This window comes from Pituophis catenifer, unplaced genomic scaffold, assembly GCF_029215685.1.
Source record: "Pituophis catenifer annectens isolate HBS135680 unplaced genomic scaffold, rPitCat1.0.hap2 SCAF_3, whole genome shotgun sequence".
Taxonomy (NCBI): domain Eukaryota; kingdom Metazoa; phylum Chordata; class Lepidosauria; order Squamata; family Colubridae; genus Pituophis; species Pituophis catenifer.
Genome location: NW_027256883.1, coordinates 162,907,887 through 162,935,050, shown reverse-complemented (window position 1 = coordinate 162,935,050; position 27,164 = coordinate 162,907,887). Strand labels below are relative to the sequence as shown.

The window sequence follows — 27,164 nt, the reverse complement described above, 5'->3', positions numbered from 1 at the left end:
AACAGAATATTACTACAGTACTTCCTCTCATACTTCCTTCTGTTTTACTTTGCAGATTTAGTTAAATATTCTTGGTACAAAATCCAGCTCTACAAATAATTCAAAATTACCCTAAATTGGGAAAAGATTACTGAGACTAATAGATTCCCCAGAATTAACATATATTCATAAAGTACCATTTAACACTATTACTGGTATTACCCTAAATAGCTCTCTCCAACTTGATGCAAATACTGTAATTCTTTTCTCCGTGGTCTTTTTTCTCTCTTTTTTTTAATTAGAATTAAGGTAGTCTCCTTCAATGACACAAGTACAAGATCAGATTGCTCAAACATTTTTTTAACCCAAGTGGAAATAAAATAAAAAAGGCTCTTCACATTTCCCATTCTCTTCTAAGATGGCTTAAAAAATGATTTGGGCAGAGCAACTGTAAGCTAAAAATAAATTAAGTAGGCCAATCATCCATCGTTCCAGTATGCATCTGGTCTTTAAAAACCACTCCAATACATAATCAGAATACCACATTAGAGAATCTGTGTAATATAGAATAATGGTCCAAACTTCTCTTATTTATATTTCCTGATGTCTGTGCCAACACTTGCTCAATAGGATCACAGCCATCACAATAAACTTGTGTGTTGCATAAGGCATGACACCCCTAATGTTCCAAAGATACAAGCCAACCGTATTGTTGTTTGCCTAAAGATATATGTTAATGTTATTTCAGAAAGAAAAACAAATATACATGCAAAATTAAAATCACTAATTCTTCTACAAAGGCTGTAAAGCTTCCTTTAACAGCTCCGTAAGCACCTGAGCCCAGAAATATCACAATTCAAACACTGTTGTAAAGTAGAAAACAGACTACTGATCAACCAAGATCAGTGTAAGAATCAATATGAAATACACAACCTCTGAGTCACCAAGTATATGAGATGAAAGCTTCCAAGGCGTATATATCACTTCAAAATAAGAAAAATAAAAGCACACTAAACAATGAGACATTGGCATAACAATTACAGTTCAGAAAGCCAAACAAAGCACTTCATCCTCAGGAATCCAGGTGCAATTGTTGGTTCCCAGAGGAAAGGAGATGGCACAAGAAATGCTGCAAAACACAGTCTCATTTTGATATTGCTTTCCTGAACACAATATATTTAATGCAGCACAAATAAGAATCATATTATAATTGCAACTAGCATTTTGTTTCATATGAACAACAGTTTAAGGAAGAAGCAAATATATATAGCTATACAGCTGTATAAAATAGAGAAAACTGATATTATGAGGGTTAAATTACCCTTGGCTATGGAAACATAGCTGTTATTAGCAACCAGTCTGAAGGAGGAAGAGGTTGCTAAGAGCTATTTGTGTAACAGACAGCTTCTTCAATAAAGGCACAGAAGGAGTAATATGAATGCTTCTCCTGAACTATTCTAAAAGCTGGTATCTGATTCAAATATATCCTTAGCTTTGTTGCTAAATATCAGCCAGTTAAAATTTAGAAGCAGCAGTAAAACTGGATGAAAGCATTTGGTGGAAGAACAAGTAAAACAGGAGCAAGGAAGACAGAAAAATGAAGAGAAAACCAAGAGTTATTACTTCTGATTTGAAATAGAGCGTTTTATAGAGCCTGGCTCCACTGGAGACCCAATGAACTGTATTGTCCATATTACTTAACAATATATTTAAAAGAATCCCAACCATTTAATTCTACATTTCCTCCAGGAGCTCAAAGCAATTTACTTTTTTAAAAAAAAAAAAAAAATCACCCAACCCTATGATATATACAGATAGTCCTCGACTGACGACCACAATTGAGCCCCAAATTTCTGTTGCTAAGTGAAACATTTATTAAGCGAGTTTGTCCGTTTTACGAACTTTCTTGCCATTGTTGTTAAGTGAATCATGGTAACTGTTAAATTAGTCAAACTGTTGTTAAGTAAATCTGGCTTCATTGACTTTGCTGGCAAAAAAGGTTGCAAAAGGGGATTACGTGACCCAGGGACACTGCAATTTACATACCAGTTGCCAAGCATGCAAATTTTGATCACATGATCATGGGGATGCTACAACGGTCGTAAGTGTGAAAACTGGTCATGAGTCACTTTTTTCAGTGCCATTGTAACTTTGAACGGTCACTAAACAAACTGTTGTTAAGTCGAGGACTACCTGCACTAATCTGAAATTGATAGACCCAAAGTCACCTGACAAAGTTTCCATGGCTGAAGAGAGATTTGAATCTGGGTTCCCACAAGGAACCCTTGTGATAGCCAACTCCCCTGCAAGAAGACTCATCATAAGCATAGACTCATCCCCAACAGCCTGGGCCTGTCTCCAAGAGTGAAGGGACACAGGGCAGAAAACATCACGCAGCCAAGAAGTCTCCATACCCATTTGCACCACTCAGCTGACCCTGAGGTTACAGATAAACCCCCTAAAAGAATGCAAATGACCAGCTGTCTGCAAGGAATATAAATCTTTCTGTTCTTCACCATCCAGTCAGAGCTGAAGAAGCTTCTTGGATGAGAAGCGAAACGTCTTCAAAGGAAAAAAAATAAACAAGAAAGTCCAGTTGCCTTCCGAAAAAGCATCTTTGGGACAACCAGGATCTGGATGACTGAGAATCTCCACAGACTTTCCCCTTCAAGAATTACTGACTTCTCCATAGAACTGTGTAACATTTTGTCTTTAAAGCCATTTTGGCTTCACAGAATGCTCCAAAACACCTTTTTTGCCTTTGAATATAAAAAACTACCGGTAAGTACTGAATAATTTGGTTATATGTTTTTCTCCCAATTTTTATACTATGGTTCTAATTCTATAGCCACCTATTCCTTTTTCCAAGGTTACACTCAACTCTTTTATGTCAACAGGATCAGAAAGTTATTTCCTTGTACTTTATTAATAAAAAGACCATGGTTCCTTTTTGGCCTCACAATGATAATTTCACTTTGACAGTATTCTCTTCATAAAATTCAGAAATTTTAATCAGCATTGGTCAGTTCTTGATACAGCAGTCTAAGAAGTACACTGGAATCCTGTAGGACGATTAATTTGATTCCTCCTACTTTCCTCAGAACAGCTGCGCTCTGAATCACTTTGCAATTTCTTCCACATTAGCCCTCATTTTCACAGCACCTTAATCTTTTGTTAGAGATTGCAGCATTATGTTATTAATTTTGAGACTTCTTACTCCAAGACAAAGCTGTATACTAGGCATCTGAAGTTATTTTGTTAGTTTTTAATAGCTTTTACTGCCTTTCTTGTACAATATTAATAGTGCGTGCATTTCCTAATACAGTGTTTCCCAAACTTTTGACATATGTGTACCCCTTCTATAATTTTCGTAACGCTGAGTACCCCTCATAAAAAACATATGCTTTAATAAAAATCAAAATATATTTTTTCTTTTTTTGGTACATACACAAAATAAACAAAAGTTATATTATAAAGAACATTTATTTGATTCAATGAGATGGATAAAATTGTTTATGTTGAGATGACAGATCATCATAATTTGGTTCCCTGGTTGTTAATTTTAATCTGAGATGCGGTTCCACGTCCAATAGTCTGTTAATGTTCCCGCAGTTTAAAAATGGCCGAACCCGAGCTGTGCGAAGGATGCGCAGAAGTTCCCGCCATAATGAGTTGCAATATGATGTACAATGGCCCCAGTTCCCATGTAAAAACTGCGATATGCGCCTATTTCTTTCCTTGTTCTGTGGGCGCAGCTAAGCACGGTGCAGTGGATATTCCCACGTGATCCCCACCAAACTCCGGTGCAACGCGTACCCCCACCAAACTCTTCCCGTACCCCTGGGGGTACGCGTACCACACTTTGGGAAACACTGTCCTAATATATTAGTTGGTTTTTAATAAGGATTTTTTTCTGTTGCTCACAAGCATTCCTGACATAATTATTATGGATATTGCTTCCATCAATTTTCTTGATTTCTTTATTTCTCAGGGCCTTCTTATAAATTATATTTATAAAAAGTATATTTATGTACAGTCTTGTTGTTGTTATTAATGGCGAAGTTGCGTCCGACCCATCACGACCCCATGGACAACGTTCCTCCACGCCTTCCTGTCCTCTATCATCCTCTGGAGTCCATTTACACTCATGTACAGTCTACCTATATATATGTAGATAGACCGTATCCCATATTAAGGTACTAAATAACATTTATAAACCCCACATTCATAAATATATGGAGAGTTTGCTGCTTAAATTCTCAGCAATTTTACATCAATTAAATCAAGCTATACATCAAGCTATAAAACATTTGCATACTAACAGTTATGGATTGCAGAATGAGTAAATTACATGACAAATACTTTTTAGAGAAAGTTGGAAAACTCCTAATCATGTTGAATCTCAAGTGCCTAATTCTTCAAATTTCTTCAGATATTTGGTTCCCATACTGCAACAGCTGCAGTTTGCTGATGTATTTCACAATCCAATTAAAATACTGATTTTAACTGAATCTATTAGGGAAATCCCCCTGCCTTGTTAGTTTGCAGACACGAGAGTATTCTAAGTTTATATTCATTTATTAAAACTGGATATATGTTACAGACTTGCACTGAGATTATAGGCTTTAACATTTCTGCCATTCTAGAATTGATGATGGTTGTGGATTTAGTTTTGCTGGTTCTTGTGGTACCTTATTGAAGGTACTGCAGCATAACTTTTAAAGCACCTTTTAATATCCATAAAGGTGCTTTAAGTTAGAGGATTGAGGAGTTCTCAAAATTAAGATGGTGGAAGTACGATTGCATACCATTCTCTGGAAGAAGAAAAAGGAGGGCAGTTTGCAAAATCATTATAGCACTAGCACTTAAGTTTTATATACTGCTTCAAAGTATTTTTCAGCCCTCTCTAAGCAGTTTACAGAGACAGCATATTGCCCCCAACAATCTGGGTCCTCTATAAATGCACAAGGAACAGGAAGAGTTAAAAGGAACACAAAGAGAAAATGAAAAACAGATGGCTTCAGCTATAAAATAGTTAAATAATCATATCCAACAAGTTTATGTAAATAGCCCTTCATCAAAGTTGAAAGAGGTCTTGAGCTGTGTATTGCAGAGCTCTCCTCAAGCCTGTGCTATTCAATATATTTCTAAATTAAGAGAAGGGGTTAAAATTGGGTTTATCAAACTTCTTGACAACACAAAATAAGGAAGGATAGTAAACATCTTGTAGAACAGTATTGCGGCAATAGGCATAAGCTAGCCAAATTAATTTCAGTACAACAAACATAATAATTTGAGTAGGAAAAATTAAAGATATGTATACAGAATGGGGGATACCACACAGCAGTACATGAGAAAATTATTGGGATAGCTTGATGAAGCACAAGCTGGGCATGAGCCAAGAATATGATGCATACACAGAAAAACTCAAAACTGCATTCCCCAGAAGGAATGGGTTAAGATCAACAGAACCACCCCCACTTTCCTCCTCTCTATTTTGCATTGTTCAGATTACATCTAGAATACATCGCCAAGTTCTTGGCGCTGCAGTTTAGGAAGGACATTGACAAATATATTCATGGAATGAAAACAAGATATTTGTTTAAATTTTTGTAAGTGTACTTGAGCGTTTTGTCAATATTTTGTTTTGTGTGTTTTGAAAAACAAAAATAAAAAAAAATAAAAACCCAGGAGGAACAGTTGGAAGTGTTGGGTTTGTTTAGCCTGGCAAAAATAAACGTGAAGAATCCTCATGTAGAAAACAAGATAGACTTGAGCAGCATTGCTGTAGTCTAGAACATATGACAGTCAGTTTACATTGAAGAATATAGAGTTCAATTGAACACCATAATGATAATTTGATTTATATGCCGCCCTTCTCCGGAGACTCAGGGCAGCTTACAATGCATTAAGCAATAGCCTTCATCCTTTTTGTATATTTATACAAAGTCAGCTTATTGCCCCCACAACTGGGTCCTCAATTTACCTACCTTAGAAAGGATGGAAGGCTGAGTCAACCTTGAGCCTTGGCGAGATTCGAACCCTGCAGTAATTGCAGGCAGCTGGTCTTAAGCAGCTTAATAACAGGGTGCCTCAAACCCTTGTACTACCAAGGCTCCTTTAAGATAAGAGCTGTTCAACAATAGAAACTACTAGCTTGGGAGGTGGGTAGATTCTCCTTCTCCAGAAGTATTCAAACAGAAGCTGACTTGTCATCTAACTAGTACAGTTAGATCTTCAATCAATACCCTACCTTTAGTCTAGCCATTTTTCCGCATCTTATTCAACAAATTGAATTTCGCATCGCCATTTTGTTTTATTCTGTCATTAGTATTAATAATCATTTGATTATACTGTCAGTTCACTGTTCAAGTTAAAAGATGTATTAGTCATTTTTTTCTTTCTATAAATATATGTGGAACATTAATAATGTTTACTCTTTATGCTTAAGTCTCCTTGAACTAATTTCTTCACTGCTTCTATGCACAGCATGTATGATGAGATCTTCTTCTGTCCCTAAATCTGGTACTGCATTTGTGTTATTTGACCATACATGCCTTGACATAGTTATATGCATAGTAGATCCAATGCATAGCAGATCCAATAATATCTAGCCAAAGCTGATTTAAGAGGTTCATATTTGCTTGGAATTAAATTGCTTTTAAATCATGTTATCATCATACAGCTGCAAAGATAGCAATCCTTCCTTATGCAACTCTGAAAGATTCTCTACTACTACATAGGGGTCATAGTTTAATACCCCCGTTTCTCATTTCTTCCAAAATTAATCAAACAATAATGCTTTAAAATAATTGACTCAACATTAAAATAAATTATGCAATATGGTACACAGCAGCACAAATACTAGCACCAAACTGCATATATCATCTACATCTGCATCTTATAGCTATGAAAACACTGCACCTGCATCACTACTACCTTAGCAATAATATGAAGGGTTACATGAGAGGCTGCCAAGCTGAAATGCAGCAGTAATGATATGTTAGCTGGGGAACAGCTGGGGAAATTCAGATCTTCAATAAAACAGACATTCAAAATCCAGATTGTTTACTTGAGATTCCTCACTATTAATAACTCATTTAGCATTCAACAAGAGCGAAAAGCATAGCTTAGCACTTTATTTTGCCAGAATTACTATAAAGTTCACAAATTAGTGTCATTAGCACTTCAGTGTCACAATCTTTCTGGAAGACTACAGTAAATAGCAGGATCACAGCATTTGCCTAGATCTTGACTTAAGGCAGTTCAATTACCATTGAATCATTCAGATGGCACTTCCAGAGCATATCTGTCATCTGGAGAACTGTAATTTATAAATTCTGATGATGTTTAACATCCACAATTATGCAGGAGGGATAGTGCAGTGAAAGGAAAGCACTTATGGCAATGTCATAACCATCATATGTGAGATTACTGTGAGGCAGGATATAGTTTCCCCAGTGCCCAAAGCATTAAAATAAATCTGCAAGATTGCTAGACCAACCTTTTCCTCAAGTCTTCCATCCTAACAAATGATACTGGTAGAACTGCCAATATCTCAAGTGAGGTGACTCATCTCAAAAGGCGTATGCTGAATATGGTCCTAACACTAGTAATAGCGAGCAGTATTCGCAATTTATAATTCAGAACCTGAAGGGGATGAGAAATTGGGCATATCAGCATTAATTATGCTTTCTGCAATTTCACTTCAGGAAGACTGAAAATAATTGTGAGAGTTAGTTCTCTCCTGGTCTAAGAAAAGCAACTAGGTATCTAACCTATTGCCAAAACAAGAGAAATCTAGAACATGGGTGCTCTGACTACAAGAAAAAGATGTTCTGCCTTTTCACAACTGGGTGCAATAAACACTGACTTTGCTGTAAGTAAGACTCACTATTGATGACTTACCAGAATTCTTCCAAGATAGCTTCTCATTAGGGCCAGAATGGAAACAGCAAGGAACACATATCAGAGGAGAAATTATTAGTAATTTAATTCCAACACTGTGGCACTCAAGAAATAACCTAACAGAAAAATAGGGAAACAACCTCTTCAGCATCACTTATTCCAGGAGTATTTCTGAAGCCTCAAGAACCAATGATACTAGTTACCAAACTGTGGTAGTGCAACGCAATGTGTATTTTGCAGAGAGGAAAGGTTGTAAGGATTACATACTTATTATGTATTAAATCCCTGAAACTTCATCCCCTATCAAGGCTTCATCCCTTTTCAATGTAATATATACTTTCTGAAATATGTAGTTCTTCTTACCATCTTCCATAGCGAAGTACCTAAATAAAAACACAGTATCTAACCATTCAAACCTTTCTTGTCCAAGAAAAAAGGCAGGGAAAGTTTAGCACTCTTAGAAACTTATTCAAACCCTGAAAAACTGGTCTCACCAGTTTACTGAGCCAGAAATTATACACTGCCCTCCTTACTAAAAGTGATATCATGATGACCTAAGATTAAAGTACGGCTTGAGATAGACACACAAAACAGCTTTGATTTTTTTTTTCAGGGTTGCCTACACGTCTAAATATAAAGAACTCCTACATATAACTACAGTATTAGCATTGTAATTCATTCTTCTCAAGAGTATATTTATTGCAAACAATATCACCACATGTAATGTTATAAATCATTGGTGCAGAAATGATTTCCAACTACCCTCTGACATCTCACAACAAGCCATAACAAAAACATAAAACACAACAGCAGTAATAAAAATATGTAAAATAATAAAATAGTAAAGGTGGCACTGCTAAAAAGAATCCTCAATTTTTAGAGGATGATTAATGAGAAACAAAGAATGGCATCTCCTGAGAGAGTTCCAGAAGCCACAACACTCACAAAATACATATTTTTTAAAAGACAATTTTTGGCTGCACTTTTAAATTTTAAATAACTATTTATATTTGGAAGAAGAGTCCTAGTTAGCTGATACAATGGGTGTGAGACAGCAGCATGAGGTTCAGATATAATTTTAACTATTTCTTTTTAAATGTGCAAAAAGTCTGTAAGAACATTGTGAAAGCCATTGTTAGCTTTCTAGTCTCCAACAGGCACTGTCTATTCTATTACAGATAACAACCGAACAGACACTACAAGCAAACAATTCCACATTCTTTCACGTGCTGAGACGTCCAAGCTCTTGTGAGGTTCTTTTATCATAGAAGCTTTGCATTGAAACAGATGAAAAATAACCTTGTGTAAGCTGAAGGCAAAGGGCTGGCGAGCGAAGTATCCAAGTATTTCACAGTTCAGCAGCAGATGGAATTAAACCAGATCTCAATTCCTTTCCATTCCAGCAAAAATAAATAAATAGCTTTTAGAAGCTTATCATAACTGAAAGCTGAATATCTGAGATACATCACATAACAAGAAATGATTTCCAACTTCCAAAGCTCTACTTAAAGCTGGCACTTTAATAACAATGACATTTTAGGGCAAACAGGGGAAAAGCAGGAATAGATGAAAGGAGAAGATAAAAGAAGGCAGATGTAGGTCTCCAAATATCAAACTCAGATTTCCCAGTATGGATAATGGTAAAAGACAATGGGAATTGCAATCTAATACAGGCAGATCGGATAGAGACTACTTCAACTCAATCTCTATTACTGGTGACCACTCAACAAAGCTTTCTTGGCAATATGTGGATGTGGTTTGCAGCTGTTTTCTTTCAGAATGTTTTCCAACTTCTCAGACAAAGCTTATAACTCTTAAGATTTCTTAATAGACTCTTGTTAAATATTCACCAGGTCTGATCCAGCTAAGTTTTTCTAAGATCAGCCAAATCTTGCTTTAAATTATCTTCATATTAAGAAAAATATCTATAGTACCAGTGACACACATTTTAATGGATAGTTAGATATTTTGAATAAAGCCCCCTAAAGCAGGAAAAAAGGGAAAAGAAACTTTAAACAAGTTGGCAAATTAACCTTAACATAATTCCCATACTGTGAAACCTATGCCACAAATAGCCTAAAGAAAACATACTAACTGCAGGCCCATTGTCTTACCAGTTGGTCAGGTTTTCCCTTTCTATTAAGGCCAGATCTCCGCCTTGGCCAGCAAGAGTATGAAATGAATATTTCACCTGACTTCCTACTTCGAGCTCCTAAAAAAATAACTAGAAAAGTCAGACCTTGGGGGAAGGGAGGCAACCCCTTTATAATTCATACAAATGAATACACAAAGATACAAATTGAGATATGATACTCTTAATAGATATATAAACATTGATTTGTTACAAAACACAAATTTTTAAAAAATACAATTCATGGACAAGAGGGGGAGGAAAAGTGAAAAAGTAAATTGTCATCAAATTATACATAAGGACACAGATTCCCTGATACTGGATACTCTTTTTTCACATATCCCAAAATATATATTTTTTATCCATTGGACATAATTATATGATTTTTCTGAATTATAAATATTTTTTTCAGGTAAGTGTTTAGCTGCAGATGGATTAATAAGTATTCAAAAACTGAAAGTTCTGCAATACATAAACTGCAAAATTTAATTTTAAATTTAAACATTGCAGAAGATAATTAAGATAGATAAGATTTTAGGTTTACTATATATAGCATTTTCTTAATATTTTAAAAATATTTCATTAACTCATTAGAATTATTTCTGTTGCAATATATTGTTTCTTTAACTCAACCATGTACAATAATGTTATTAGAAGTACATATACAAATGCATACCAACTGTTACCTAACACAGTTGATACTTGTCCTAACTAAAAAGAGTATGAGCTTAAGATCACAACTTTTCCTCTCAGGATTTCAATTGAGAAACTAAGCTAGAAATACATACTGTAAACTAGTTTAATTAAAATGAACAGACCACAACAAGAAGAAAATACATAGGTTTCCCTTAGTAAACTATGATAAACTTTCCACTTGATATGATCATTATACATATTAAACACAGCTGCAGATCGTGGAAAGAAAATAATGTTCTTCTGACATGCTGTTTATTGTGTTCTTTCTCAGTAGAAATTGTGCTGCTTTTGTATTTTGTGTAATATCTGGTGTATTATTACCATTAAATATATGATAGATAATATTGGTATTGATTTATCTGACTATAATTTGCCTCAATGTGCTTTGTCATAACTGCTTTAGAGCCAATATTGTACCTTAGCGGATTTTGAAAGTGATGTACATATTAATATTTAAACACTTTTATAGGAAAAATAATTATTATAAGAAGCAGAAATGTGAGGGGGGGTTGAAAATTTTCTTATGCAAATGAGTATGATTCTAATCAACATATTCCTCTCTGTATCCATAGTCAATGGTATTGATTATTGAATTGTACGTTGGAGGGTTTTTTTCCTGGTAAATCAGAATATTGCATATGTGTGACAGTCTAAAACTCCTAGTAAATAACTGTGGATCATCTGAGCCCCCATTAGTGAACCAGAGTTGATGAGGTTATTATACGTGCCTGTTTCATTCTTTTCTGTTCCGATTCTCTGACTTAGTTCTGAATATAGTTTCATGTTGAACTGTCATTTTTGAACCAGATTCCAACTGAGCCAATCTGCATTTAACAGAGCTTTCAGTCTTAAATTTAGTAAAATACCATATGAGAACTTGTAGTAATCTCTGGCAGAAAAAACAACTGCTCTTTCTATTTTGTCATATACACCGTAACAATAATAAAAAAAACCCAGCATCAGCCATATGGACAATAAAGAATAAATGTAACAGTAATCAGGAATGGGAACAGTAATTTGTTAAAGGTAGATATATATTTATGAAACTCATAAAGCTCAATTCAGAGGATTTTCACTATTCTTTTCATTTCTGAATTTTATTTTAAAAGTGAGCAACAATGTAATTCCAAAAATAACACAACAGAAATTAAAACTATTACCACAGGAAAGAGCTTTTGCAGAATACTGACAGATGGAGAAGAAGTTTAGCATGCAAACTGGTTTTCTTTCTTTTCTTAAGAACTATTTTTGGACTTTGTTATGTACATTTAGAAATAATATAAGGTTATTATCACTAAGTGCCTTCCATAAATTAGAAATAAAATGTAGGCGTACTTTGGGATTTTCTGTTTTAAGCAAAACAAACACAAACAAGGAAATGGGGAGAGGCAATGCAGACATGTGAATGCATAGATTCAAGTTACCTAACATTAAAATACACCAAGAAAGTCATCAAGTTAGATCATATTATACATATCACAAGTATCAAAGTAAAAAAATACTGGGAATAAATGACGAATTGAATTAGCAATCTGCTTGAAAGGAAGAAAAATAGGCTTAGCAAAGAAAAGTAGAAAAAAATAGGAAGCAAATATTTACCGTAAGTTTTTTTAAAAATGAGAATGCATCTAGAAATTGTTTTTAAAAAGAGGAAACATGTAACAAAACCATACTAAATAAAAATAATGAAAACCGAATATATTTAACTGGATAGGGTTAAAAAAATGAGGAAAACGTAACTAGAAAACTCCCTTGAGGTTTTCGGATTTTCCTTACTTGAGACCAATGTTTGCACATTTGAGTGTTCAGTATTTGATACACGTGACTATTTCATTCCATTTCAATCATATGTTACAAATGCCTAGCAGCGCTGCTTGATATATATAAAAAATAGAATAGTCTTATACCTTTTGCATTCAGGAACAGGATAACCAAGTCCTATTCTCAGGCTTTCAACAGTTTACTTTCTGTCAAGGGCCATTCCCGTGTCCAACTGTCATATTATCTTGATAGAACATTTTTCCCCCCTAAGAGGGTACCCACCAAATGCATTGAACCTTCACATTTCCAGATAGCATCAGAACAATAGGGCATTGAGGAAGACTGGTGTAGTGATAGGATTAAGGACCTGAATACAATAATTTAAGATTTAATCGCATAACTGATGACTCCTCGCTCCATAGGAATTGACTTTTTTATTTTAATCAAGCTAGTAATTTCTAGCCCTGCTATTGTAGGATGCCCCCATCATACAAATGCTAATCTCAGAATCAGTATGCATTACTTTTTAACACCCAAAGCAGAGACTGGTTAAGAATTTAGTATGTTCTAAAGGTAACCTTTACATTTTATGAATGTCATCAATGTTTGCATCCCAGCTAAATTGTTCCCTATTTTCAGAAGCTCCAAACGGGTCTCATTCTGTCAAGTGCATCTTTTTCTCACACTATTTCTCTAATCACGGCAGCGAATACCAGCCTAGCCTTTAGCTCAGGAGAAAGGGGAAAAGAGATAAAATCACTTTTATGCCTAACTCCTTCTAACCTACCTACCGGATCTTTCAGCTCTCTTGTCATCTAAAAAGGTGTGGCTGTTTTACCACGTATGCATCACCATCCACATCCCCTACACCCAAACACACACTAGGTGTCATGTTGCCCAATGACAAAAGAAAACGATCTGCTCGAGTGTCATGCTACAGTCCAAGATAAACAGGGCGAAAACCAAGAAGGTTATACGGCTGTTGTGTTGGTTCTCAAAAGGAAAAAAAAAAAAAAGCACTCTGCCCATGTTCAGAGGAGCCACTTTAAAGGCACCAAAGCGACCCTCGCGTGTTGCAGAGAGATCGCGCCGGACCCTGCCTTGATTCTCTCGCTCGCTCGCTCGCTCCAGCGGGAAGTTCGGTTTTCCAAAGCCAAAGCCCTCCGCTCTGCATCACGAGCCTAGGCGGCGCTAGCTGTACCCATCAGTGCCCCAAGCCTGGTCTCTCGCCCCGGCCAGGAAGGCCACTCCCTGCTCTCACCTTGTGAGTGTTGTTGCCAAGCACCTCCTTGCCGAAACCCTCGTCCTGCGGGCCGCATCCCGTCTCCAGCTCAGCCCCGCCGCGTAACCCCCGCCGGACCCGCAGAGCCTTCGCCCCGAACCGGATCTCTCGGCCGTAGAGCGGAGCCGCCAGGACCAGCAGCGGCAGCAGCCCTGCGCGCACCAAGGACGGCGACAACAACATCTCTCTCCGCGGTCCCAACCACCAAACTCCGCTCCGCGCTCGGGGAACTGGCTCACCTGCCGCCCGAGCCACGAACGCCTCATTGGGATGCGCCAATACAGGTATGCGAAAGCCATTGGCTGCCGCGCACGTCAATCTGCCCGACTTTCAACCGCCGGCCAACCTCTCCTGGAGCTTTTTTCCCATTCGCTCAGCTATCCCCGCTTCTGTTTTTTAAGCGGCTCGCTGAACTGCCAATCTCGGCACAGTGGACACTTTATCCCACCGGCCAGCGGCCATTGGCTACTCCTATTAACAGCCTCCTCTCTTTAAATGATCCGGCTGGTCAATATCACCCCACTTTGAAAAGCGCTTTGCTCATTGGTTGATTTCCTGCAAGTGTTTTCTTCTTTCACATTTTCCGTGTAATTTAAGGCTTCACGAGAAGGCTTTACTCCTGTTGCTAGGAGACGAAGCCGACAAGTTTTGTTTTTGTCCTTTTTTTAAAATAAAGGGTAAAGCCGGCTTTCATCCATTGTGTGCGGTCGGAACGAATAGTAGGACGGGGCGCTCTCTCCTATCAAGCGTTTTCTCATTGGCGAAGTAGAGGTTTAAAGCTGGCCAAGATAGGAATCAGAATCAGAATAAAGCTGGAAGGGACCTTGGAGGTCTTCTAGTCCAGCCTAGTTCCTCAGTCTTTTCTGCAGATCTTTAGAATAGAATAGAATAGAATAGAATAGAATAGAATAGAATAGAATAGAATAGAATAGAATAGAATAGAATAGAATAGAATAGAATTTTTTATTGGCCAAGTGTGATTGGACACACAAGGAATTTGTCTTGGTGCATATGCTCTCAGTGTACATAAAAGAAAAGATACATTCACCAAGAATCATAAGGTGCAACACTTAATGATAATCATAGGGTACAAATAAGCAATCAAGAAACAATATCAATATAAATTAATATAAATTTAGAGAATCATTTAATATATGACAAGATTATAGATAATCCTTGATTTACAACAGTTCGTTTAGTGATTCTTCAAAGCTACAACAGCATTGAAAAAGTGACTTATGACCGTTTTTCACATTTATGACCATTGCAGCATCCCTATGGTCATGCGATCAAAATTCAGACCTTGGCAATCGACTCATATTTATGACTGTTTCAGTGTACTGGGAACGTGTGATCACCTTTTGTGACCTTCTGACAAACTATGTCAATAGGGAAGCCAGATTCACTTAACAACCGTGTTACTAACTTAACAATTGCAGTGATACACTTAACAACTGGCAAGGAAGGTTTTAAAATGGGGCATTTTTAACACAGCTAAATGGTTTTAACAAATGTCTCACTTAACAAAAAAAAATTTGGACTCAATTGTGGTCGTAAGGCTTGTATTAAAGGGTAACTATGGTACATTATGACAGAAATTAAGCAGGATAGTCCTGGTAAGTAGTGGATGGGACACCTCCAAGAATCTCTATTCAATTTTCAATTTCAATTTAATTCAATTTATATGCCGCCCCCCTCCGAAGACTCAGGGCGGCTCACAATACATTTAAAATCCTAATAAAAATATTTAAAAATTAAAAACATTAAAAACATTAAAACTCATTCATACCATTCATGGCCGGATCTCGCCGGATTGCAAGAGTGAGATCAACGGCCCAGGCCTGCTGGAAAAGCCAGGTCTTCACCGCTTTTCAGAAGGCCAATAGGGTGGGGATGGTCCGGACCTCAGGAGGTAACTAGTTCCAGAGAGCTGGGGCAGCCACAGAGAAGGCCCTCCCCCGTGGGCCCGCCAGCTGGCATTGTTTAGCTGATGGGACCCAGAGGAGACCAACTCTGTGGGATCTTACCGGTCGCTGGGCGCTATGCAGTAGAAGGCGGTCTCGAAGATAACCTGGCCCTGAGCCATGTAGGACTTTAAAGGTAATAACCAACACATTGAATTGTGACCAGAGACCAATAGGGAGCCAGTGCAGCTCGTGGAGAATTGGTGTAATGTGGGTGTACCTAGGTGCACCCACGACAGCTCGCGCGGCTGCGTTCTGGACCAACTGTAGTCTCCGAACACTTTTCAAGGGTAGCCCCATGTAGAGCACGTTGCAATAATCTAACCATGAGGTGACAAGGGCATGAGTGACTGTGAGGAGAGCCTCCCGATCCAAGTAGGGTCGCAATTGGTGCACCTAGGCGAACCTGTGCAAAGGTCCCCCTAGCCACAGCTATCAGATGTTGCTCTAATCTTAGCTGTGAGTCTAGGAGGACACCCAAATTGCGAGCCCGTTCTGAGGGGGACAATTTCTCCCCGCCCCCAGAACCAAGGATGGACAGTCAACATAGTCTTTAGGAGGCAATACCCACAGCCATTCGGTCTTGTCTGGGTTAAGTCTGAGCCTGTTGACTCCCATCCAGATCCTCACAGCCTCCAGGCACCAGCACATCACATCCACCGCATCACTGAATTGACGCAGGGTAGAGATATACAGCTGGGTATCATCAGCGTATTGCTGATACCTCACCCCGTATCATTGGATGATCTCACCCAGCGGCTTCATGTAGATGTTAAATAGGAGGGGAGAGAGGACCGAGCCCTGAGGCACCCCGCAGATGAGGAACCTAGGGGTCGACCTCTGTCGTCCTACCAACACCAACTGTGACTGACCAGAGAGGTAGGAGGAGAACCACCGTAACACGGTGCCTCCCACTCCCAGCTCCCTTAGTCGTCCCAGAAGGATACCATGGTCAATGGTATCGAAAGCCGCTGAGAGGTCAAGTAGCACTAAGATGGAGGAATTACCCCCATCTCGGCCTCGCCAGAGATCATCCATCAGTGTGACCAAAGCAGTGTTAGTCACTAAACTAGTGTTTCTCAATCTCAGCGACTTTAAGTTTGTGGACTTCCACTTCCATAATTCAGAATAAGAATAACAGAATGATAGAATTGGAAGGGACCTTGGATCTTCTAGTCCAGCCCCTGGCTCAAAAGCAGGAGACCCTATATCATTCTCCAGCTAGCATGCTGAATATTGAAATCCATGCAGTTTGAAATTGCTGAGGTTGAGAAACATTTACTGTAAACTATGGAAATAATTAGTGTGGTTGGGTGGAACCCTGAAGAAGGCAGTGATAAACCACTTTTGTATGTGGGCATGCCCATGAATTCATCAGGAGTTATATTCAACTCACGTTAGATCAACTCATCATGTACACATCATATAATGCACTTTGGGAGTAATGAATAGTTATGGAAATAAGAGAAAATGAACACTAATATATAAAAATAATTTAAAAATAAGCTAAAACACAATCTAGTTTACATCAACACAGTTGATTTATACAGTTATATATAAAACTGTTTGGAGTACTTTAAATTCAGTTTGATTGGTACATGTCCCAGTTCAGTTCAGATTAACAAAATGATTAATTCCAGGTGTTTTTTTTTACCAAGAAAAAGGATTAGGCCCTTGTTGGGAGTGACCTAAAATGTGCAGCAATTGTTACAGATTAATGCAAAGACCTCTGTAATTTGTCTCTACAAACAATTTACATGTAATTTCACATGTTGCCACCTTTCTTTCTCTTCCGGTCTCACTTCCTTCTTTGTTTGATCTCGCATGAATTGCAGAGAACTCAAAAGGTTTTCATTAATTTTGAATATGAAATGACAGTCTGGGACATATTACTTCCTGTGTCTTTTAAGAACTTTACATATCAGATGCAACCATCCATGATCCTGCTGATAATTTAACAACTTCTTCATCTTGTGCCATATCCATCATGGCCTGTTAGGAACTGGACCACGAAAGCAGCAGGCAAACAAGTAAAGCTTCATCTGTGCCTGTGCAGGATCTAGGTTGCATGCAAAACCTTCCCCCCTCCCCACGTCTGTGAAAAAATTGATTTCCATGAAACTGGTCCCTGGTGCCAGAAAGGTAGGGACCACTGATCTGAAGTGTTGGCTATTCTTGCCAGCTTGATGTCATCTGAAAATTTGATGAGTTTCTCTAAACTATCATCTAATTAGTTTATGAAGATATTGAAGAGTATTGGGCCTATCATTCTTTATTAACATTTTTAAGGAAAAGGGAATATTGCATCCTATATCAATGCTATATGTGTGAAATGTAGATGCAGCCCAAATGTTAGTGTATTTTTTCAGACCAAACTTGAGGATCCTGATGAATTAGCAAGATAGAAAATCAAACAGACAAAAATGGAAATAAGGACAGCCCACAAATCATAAGTGGCCAAGTTCTTTAATTATAACAGAGGACCATGATTACATAGCCAGTTTAGTGTGTTAGAAATGAGTTTATGAGTATGATTATTTATACTTTGAACAATGCTGTAATGTGCAGGTGCATGAAAAAGTGAACAGGAAACTAAATTGGCATATAGAGAAATTGCAACATGAAACTTGGCAAGGAAGCATGGAAAAAAAAGACAATGTCATGCAACAAGAACCACAAGTTTTTGCAATCATGTATACCGTAGGTATCATGCAGAGAGAAAAGCAACATATTCAAACATGGTTAAGAGCAAGGAATTTTTTTTCTAATAAACAAGAATAATAAACAAAAACACAACTTAGTGTTACTAATAGAAGAGAATATTGTAGCTCAGGTTTGACCTGTGAAGTACTTGCTGCTCTTTGAGCTTGATTGTTTTGTTGCAAATGTCTGCAACTTAGTGTCCTCTAAATAGTTTGGACTTCAACTTCCATAACTCCAATCCACTGTAGAGTTCCACTTGGGCCATCAAGCCAAATGAACTTCAAGCCACCAGATACCTTAAAAATCAGCTTTGCAAATGGTGAACCTACAAATATTAAGATTTGTAGCAGTCAATAAACCTTAAGAATTTTTTTCCAATTGGCATTCTGTAGAGGTGTTGGGATTATTATTTGACTACTGGGTGGGCATTTTGAAAGTTACAGTATGAAACTCCAACATATCTAATGGTCACTAAATTACAGAATGCTGCACCAGGCACATTAACTTGGATTCTTGTATCGCAACTGCAAATTGTATATTTGATTTAAGACAAAACTAATTAACCAGGATAATTTGATATAACAAACCTTGCTCATGCATTTCATAATATATGCAGCAATAAAAAGTAAAGGTAAAGGTTCCCCTTGCACATATGTGCTAGTCATTCCTGACTCTAGGGGACGGTGCTCATCTCCGTTTCAAAGCTAAAGAGCTAGCGCTGTCCGAAGACATCTCCATGGTCATGTGGCCAGCATGACTAAACGCCAAAGGCGCACGGAACGCTGTTACCTTCCCACCAAAGGTGGTCCCTATTTTTCTACTTACATTTTTTACGTGCTTTCGAACTGCTAGGTTGGCAGAAGCTGGGACAAGTAATGGGAATTCACTATTACGGCACTAGGGATTCGAATTGCTGAACTGTCGACCTTTCGATTGACAAGCTCAGTGTCTTATCCACTGAGCCACCGCATCCCATATGCAGCAATACTGGCTATTAATTGGTAAACAAAACTCTTAATTTTTCCATGCCATGTTCCAGCTGAACATTGGCTAAAGCAGTGATCATCTGCTAGATAGAAATTGAAATTATTTGTACAAAGCAGAAATCAGCAAAAAAAAAACCAAAAAACTTTTGAATCATGAAATGTTCATGTCTAAATAGAAATGAGAGATATTAATTTGTTTTTACATAATTAAACTCTCTTTAAATTTCTACAGCTAATAAATTATTGAAAAGATTGGCAGATAATTATATATTTGAACTTCGTTCATTTATTTTGACCTTAGCATATTATATGTTATGCTAAGTTTATAAACCTTCTTTATTAATTAAACCATGATCTGAGGCTCATAAGCCATAGTTTATATTTATGTGCAAAGCCAGCAAATTGTTCAATGAACAAAGTTAAATGGACAATGGCTACATGCAATGTAAAATCCTAACTATTGTCTCAGCATCTACTTTGACGACCAATATTCAGCTCATTAAATAAATTGTGAAAAAGAAGCCCCATATCCTTTTTTTAAAAAAACATCTCTATTCTATTAGGACATATTAGCACAATATGGATCCAGCAGGTAGAGGAAGTAATATACCTATTACTGAATAATAAATGAAATAGCTAAGTAATCAGTAATTGGGTTAGAAAAACAAAGAACAATTTCATTGACTCACAAAGCATTATGATGGGATATATAATTTGATCCACATGAAGTATCACCAAGTCCAATCTTCCTGAAATGGTGAACAGGTGTAAGAACATAAGAAGTACCATAAACTCGCACAAAATGTATTTGAAATGAAGAAGATTGAGTCCTAAAGCTAAGATAACAGAGATATTTATTTAATTTCTGGTGTCTCCTGGACTAAGACTAAAGATCTTACTTTTTGGGTGGCTTCCATCAACGAAAGTTATGTGCGACTTCTTCATAGATTAAACTATGGAAGAAGGCCTTTAGAGAAATCATGAGACAGTCACATTGTGGCTGGTACTAACAACTGTGCTTAAAGCAAAATATAAAAAACCCTTTGTCTTAAGTGCCAGGAGGATTCTTTTTGTGCAAACTAAGAAGGGGGGGTGGGGAGGAAACTAGTTACAAAAAAAGGAAACATTTTGTGTTCTGGAAGAACCAGTCCCTTCCTTTTACTGCATTTTCCAAACACACAGTCCCATTGTAGAATGGAGAGTAGGTCCCTTTTTATCCAGGTTCTTTATTTAACTTATGCTTTATATTAATATTCCCCAATAGGTGGATATGAACTTCAACTCCCAGAATTCCAAGAATGTTCAATGCTCAAGCAACTTTTCTATTTATTGTTCATTAAAGCTACTAACTTCTAGAAATAATCCCAGAACACCAGATTTTGGAACATGCTGCCAAAGGTCAGCAATAATACATCAGTCATGGATTTTGGATTTTTCACTATATTAAGAAGTGGCATTAAATAGCCTACAAATTTTATGTAAAAATGTATAAGCATCCTAGTTCCTTCTATGCATAATTCAAGAGTATCTTCTCTCCCCCCACCCAACTCTCTAAAACTGTTATCACTTGGGTGGCATTACATCATTGTCTCATCCTCCTTGTAGTATAATGTTGGACTGGCAAAAGGTTGCCCATTTTTATTCAGAGTTTAAGAGCACTTTCTAAAGCATAACTGTACACCTAAAACAGTTTCAATTATGTTCCAGTTGGTCATCAAAACCTCCTTGCTTCTAATTACTGTACCTAGAATTGAGGCAAATGGCTGGAAAATGTGTTAAGGAGTTAAGAGACTAAAAGACAAACTTACTTTTTAATTTTTTTAATGCCTTGAAATTAGTGTTTACTCCTGGTGATGTCTGGACTGGTCACTGCAGTTTTCCTGGCAAGATTTTGGAAGTAGCTTGTCATTACCTCCTTCTCAGAGCTGTGAAAGTGACTGGAGGCTGGCCCAAGGTCACCCAGTGGGCTTTATGCCTAAGGCTAGATTAGAACTCACAGCCTTCTAGGTTCTAGGCTGATTCCTTAGACACTAGACCAGTGATGGCTAACCTTTTTGCCATCGCGTGCCAAAAGTGGGGGAAGCACGGGGGGTCATGCGCAGGTATGCCCACACCCATAATTTTATGTGCCCCACCCCCGCGCATGTGTGCGTTACCCCCCTGCGCTTCTCCCGCTTTTGGCATGCGATGGCCTGGTGGGCCATTTTTTTGCCCTCCCCAGGCTCCAGAGCCTTTCTAGGAGCCTGGGGAGGGTGAAAACAGCCTTCCCCACACACCGCCAGAGGCCCTCCAGAGGCCGGAAATGGCCTGTTTGCCGACTTCCAGTGGGCGCAGAAGGCCCGAAAATCAGCTGGCCAGCGTGCACATGTGTGTTGGAGCTGAGCTCGTGCGCCCACCGATATGGCTCCATGTGCCACCTGTGGCACGCGTGCCATAGGTTCGCCATCACGGCACTAGACCAAACTGGCTCAGATGTATTTTAATAATATATATTTTTCCCCTACCCTGTTTCCCCCAAAATAGGACATCCCCTGATAATAAGCACAATCGGGCATTTGAGCGCATGGCAATAAAGCCAAGCGCTTATTTCAGGATTCAAAAAAATATAAGACAGGGTCTTATTTTTGGGGAAACACGGTAGAATAAGGTCTCGTTCATGTGGTCTGTGCTTCAGGTATATCTATTTTCACTTTGTGAACAGCTGGCCTTAAGTAATTCCCAGACATATTGAATGGACACCAAACACAATACCTAGGTTTGAGTATTTCTAGATGAGGGCATACAGCATAACCACAATGACTATTTTACCAACATGCCACCAGATGGTAGCAAACAGCAATTGAGGCAGCCCTTACGCTTTCAAAGGGCTGGAAAAAAAATTAAACAAACCATATTTTGGAATCTTTTGGGAATATTTTATCCTGCCTAAAGGTTTGTGTTTCATGCTGCAACTTCTACTTCTCTTGGACTGTTTGATTTTTAAGAAGTTCAAAGCATTAAATTAAAATTAATTTAAAAGGCAGGCCAATAAAAATTAACCAACTTTTGACATTGACCATCTACTAGATAACTATCCACTTCATAAAAAAGAATAGTGTCTTCCTCTCCTTTTGCTTCTTTTATTTAAGGAGAAAGTGGGACAATAATCTAGGTGGCATGCATCAACTAATAGAAAGAATGTCATTGGAACATAATAAATATTAATATAAATCAATATTAATCTGCTTAATATATAATTACAGTATATCTCTCTTTGTAAAAATCCTTATTCAATACTGAAGTAACAGTGACCTCACATTCAGTGGAGAATTATAGATTACAGAACTGGGAAACCAGCTGTCATTTACTAGCATGTTCACTGGACACCTCAGCCTTGAAGCTCTGTGTGATTCTCAGCCAGTGAGGACAATTCTGCTTTCAATAAAAGCACCTTTCATGTCCATCCAGAATCTCATATAACCTTGACACATTCCACACTGGATACTTTCCACATCAGAGAACAGAATATTAATTGTTCCTTCTGTTTGGTATATAAGATACCAAATCTATACAGTTGTAAACATTCAGTAGCTGTTGCCACTTCATGAGTTCACACCTTTTTAAGAAATGGAAAATGTTCCGTTTGTATTGGCAACATATGGCAAGAAGCTCACTCTCCAGTTTATTATTTCATTCCTGTGTTTCACTGCAAAATAAAAGCAGGTTTATCCTGTACAATGTGGGCACCCACACCGGATCTGTCAACACTTCCTTAAGTTAAACTTGAATTTTACTGGGCATTTTTTTAAGGAGTTGCCAATATATGCTATGTGTCTCTGTATCCTGAGAATCACTTTTTCATCTTCTGAATCTAGATCATTATCCTAAAAACTAAATAGGAGTTCTAGCAATGGATATGATACATGAAACATGGTATGCACCTATGCTCCATTCTTACCTTTCTTGGCCTTATACCTTGCATTCAAAGTGAGGATATGAGTTCAGAGATTTTGTTCACAAAACAGGAAAAACAAAGTCTCCTTAAGGAGTTTAAGCAGTCTATAGATGTAATCATGTTTCGTCTCTAAATTATCTCAGAACATAAAAAATGATAATTAAGGGAGGCTCAGTTAAAAAAAAAAGGCAGGTATAACATAAGAGGTCAAAATAAGAGCCGTATGATCTTTGGATGCCTCCCAGGTGCCTCCTAGGTAAATACAACTGAAATAATAAAGGAATAATTTCTGCACATATTTGATTGTGCCACCAAACAAATGTCAACTCTTTAAGTGAGCACATAAATATTCTCCATAATGATCTTCCCCATGCCTGTCTTTTAAGTCTTCCAACAGTGTACCCATTGCCACTGTAACTGAATTCATCTACTTAGCCCGTCAACCTCTTCTTCTCTTTCCTTCCATCCTTTCCAGGGTTAGAGCCTTCTGAAAAGAACTAAATCTTTGCACAATGTATATGAAGTAGGATACTTTAAACCTGGTTATTTGTTCCTCAAGTAAACATTTGGGGAACTTTGTTCAATGATCCATTTGTTTTCTTAATTTTTATTCTCAAGAGTCTTTTCCAACACAAAGTTTAAAAAATGTCAATACTCCTTCTATTCTCCTCCCCCCACACCCCCCAGCTTTGACCTCTTGTTCAAAGCCAAAGGGACTCATCCATCAATACACACAGCATAAATGCAAATAAACCTTGCCCAGATACTGACACTTTTATTTAACATTCAATGACTAAACCCAGGACAACACATCTGATGCTCACCATTCACTTGATCACTCCTCCTATCCACTCTCTAATCTCACTCCCCCTCCCCCCAATTTTAAACCAGGAGGAAGAAAGTATATACTGGCAGGAGTGGCAGTCAATGTTCTCCTTCCTGTGTCTCTCACTTGAGGCTGGTGACCAAATCCAGCCTCACCTTGCCTATGGTCTCCAAAACAGACTCTCCCTCTCAACCCCCCAACCAGTCCAGATCTCTCCTCATAGTGCCAACATCCACAATGTAACCCCCTGCCTCCCAGTAAATCAATTGAAATCTGCTCTGATTTACAGGGCTAATTTCAATCCAGTTTGAGGGGGGGAAAGGCGGGGGATTATCAAAGTGGCCAATGCAAGTCAGGATGCAGCCACAGGACTCTTGTAAGACTACTTACAAGACTACTTACTTATTCCCACTCTCATTGTTGTCACCCACTGAATATCCAGGTTCTTTATTACATCAAGGACTCCTGCTGCCTGGATACCATAGCCACTGCCATCTCTTTATGTGGAGCTGACTGGTCTCTACTCCATCCCAGGATGAGAACAGAGCTGTTCCTCTACAGCCACTATCTCTGTGATGGGTGTGATCTCTCTCTCTTTGATTCCATCTCGCCCTGCCAAGCAGCTGAGCCAAGCACAACTGATCTGCAATGCTGTCAGATTTGCTTGCCATCTGCTGCATCTTTAGTTTAAGTACAGCCCTGATTGGAAACACAGTGCAAATCCACTGCCTATACCCGTGATGGCGAACCTATCGCACATGTGCCTTAAGGGGTATGCGGAGCCAAGTTGCCTGGCACGCGCGGCATTGCCCGTTCCTCTTCTGGGTTTCTGGTGCGCATGCATGCGCAATGATCAGCTGGCCTTTTTGCGTGCGGCAGTGCCGTAAACTGGAAGAGCTGGTCTTCCGTTTTCCTGCATGAGCACGTGTGCTGGCCAGTTGATTGTCACATGTACATGCATGCCAGAAACCCAGAGTGTAGCTGGCCAGTGCACATGTGCACGCCGTAAACTGAAAGTTCATTTTCATGTGCATGCATGCGCCCTGGGCAGCTCCTCTTCCAGGTTGCAGCCCAGATGAACATGCGCTCCCTTTTCAGCACTTGGTGCCAAAAAGGTTCACCATCACTGGCCTATACTATACCTTTTGTCCATTGCCTGGAGAGATGCAAATGGAACTTTCTTCCCCTCTTGCTCATGCCACTGACTCCTCTTCCTTTCTTATGCTGGCCTGCACTTCACCCCAAGTCACTTCTGGAAGCCAATTACTTCAAAATCCCATCTAATGTCTACACATTATTTCTAACATACCCAAAGCCCTCAAAAATATCATGCCCCATACCACACATCCACTTCAGCATCGTAACAAATATAATATATAATATAAAGAAAAATTATTAAGAAATTCAATCTTTTTTTTTTTAACATATTTTTTCCTCTAGGTTTTATTTTGGAGTTTTACCTTTGTTGTAAATAACTGATTTACAAATCATTACATATAAAGGAGATAGTCAGAACTGATTCATTTGCTTAAATATACTGCCTGATTTATCTCATGTTCCACATGAGGGAGCTAGGTAATTTAAAAGGCTAAAAATGGGAGCTCCAGGAATGACTTTTGAAGGCCACATGTCTGGGAGTTTGGTTACTATCATGCCATCCAGAAAAGGAAGAAAGTTTAGCCTACTGGTAATATTAGAAAGACTACCAGATACCAGCATAGACAACGTAAGGGAAGTAATATACAGTAATTATAACTGTATGTACAGTGGTTTAAGCTGTACTGAATTTTAGGAGGGAACCTTTCAGTTTGAAAAAGAGACTATAAAGGCCTGCAATATTGTCCCAAGGGATCCTTTTTCTTTTTTATAATGATTTATTGATCTGCTCAACTGCTGCTTTAATCCCAATGACTGTATTTTATTCAGCCTTCCCCAACCAGCAATGTGGTCTCTGTGACTAGCATCAAAATGCAGTAAAGCCTGTAACCAGTTGGAGCTTTAAGATGTTCGTTTATCCTATTAAAACATCTGATACAGTTAGTTCTCGACATCACAATTGAGCCCAAAATTTCTATTGCTAAGTGAGATATTTTGTTAAGTGAGTTTTGCTCCATTTTACCACCTTTCTTGCCATAGTTGTTAAGTCCACAGTTGAGTCACTCCAATTGTTAAGTTAGTAAGTTATTAAATGAATCTGGCTCTTCCCCACTGACTTTGCTTGTCAGGTTACAAAAGGTGATTACAAGACACTACAACCATCATAAATATGAGTCAATGGCCAAGCGTGTGAATTTTGATCACCTGACCATGGCGTGCTGCAATGGTCATAAGTGTGAAAAACAGTCATGACGTCACTTTTTTTCCAGTGCTGTTGTAATGTTGTAACTTCGGTCACTAAATGAACTGTTGTAAGTCGAGAACTACCTGTACCAAATAATAAAGTGCTGAAAATATATTTGTGTGTGAGAGAGAGGTGGAATTACAGGTAGTCCTCGATGTATGACCACAACTGAGCCCAAAATTTCTGTTGTTAAGTGAAACATTTTGTCTCATTTTACAACCTTTCTTGCTTTCCTATTAAGTGAATCAGTGCAGCTAATAAGTTAGTAACCTGGTTGTTAAGTGAATCTGGCTTTCCCACTGACTTTGTCAGAAGGTCGCAAAAGGGGATCACGTGATCTTGGGACACAGCAATGGTCATAAGTGTGAACCAATTGCCAAGCTTCTGAATTTTAATCACATGATCATGGGGATACTACAAAGACTATAACTATAACGGTCATAAGTCACTTTTTTCAGTGCCGTTGTAACTTTGAACGGTCACTAAGTGAACTGTTGTAAGTCAAGGACTACCTGTATTCCCATCCTCTTCTATGCATTCCTGAGAAAGCCAAATTTGATGTATGAGGAAGAAAACATTTGAAGATGCATCTACCCTAACACTACTAATTTTAAGCATACCTCCCACCAAACTTTATTAAAGAATTAGTGACA

The 27,164-nt window shown here is 38.2% G+C and overlaps 1 protein-coding gene across 1 annotated transcript in view; it reads right to left on the bottom strand.

The window, feature by feature from the left end:
• The window catches only part of SORT1 (sortilin 1), a 42,727-nt gene extending 28,782 nt beyond the window's left edge, over window positions 1-13,945 (bottom strand). Inside the window, exon 1 of the mRNA XM_070939668.1 lies at window positions 13,737-13,945. Coding sequence (XP_070795769.1) covers window positions 13,737-13,940 — 204 coding nt within the window. The 5' untranslated portion in view covers window positions 13,941-13,945. The remainder of the gene's footprint in view (window positions 1-13,736) is intronic.
• Window positions 13,946-27,164: the final 13,219 nt, after the last annotated feature.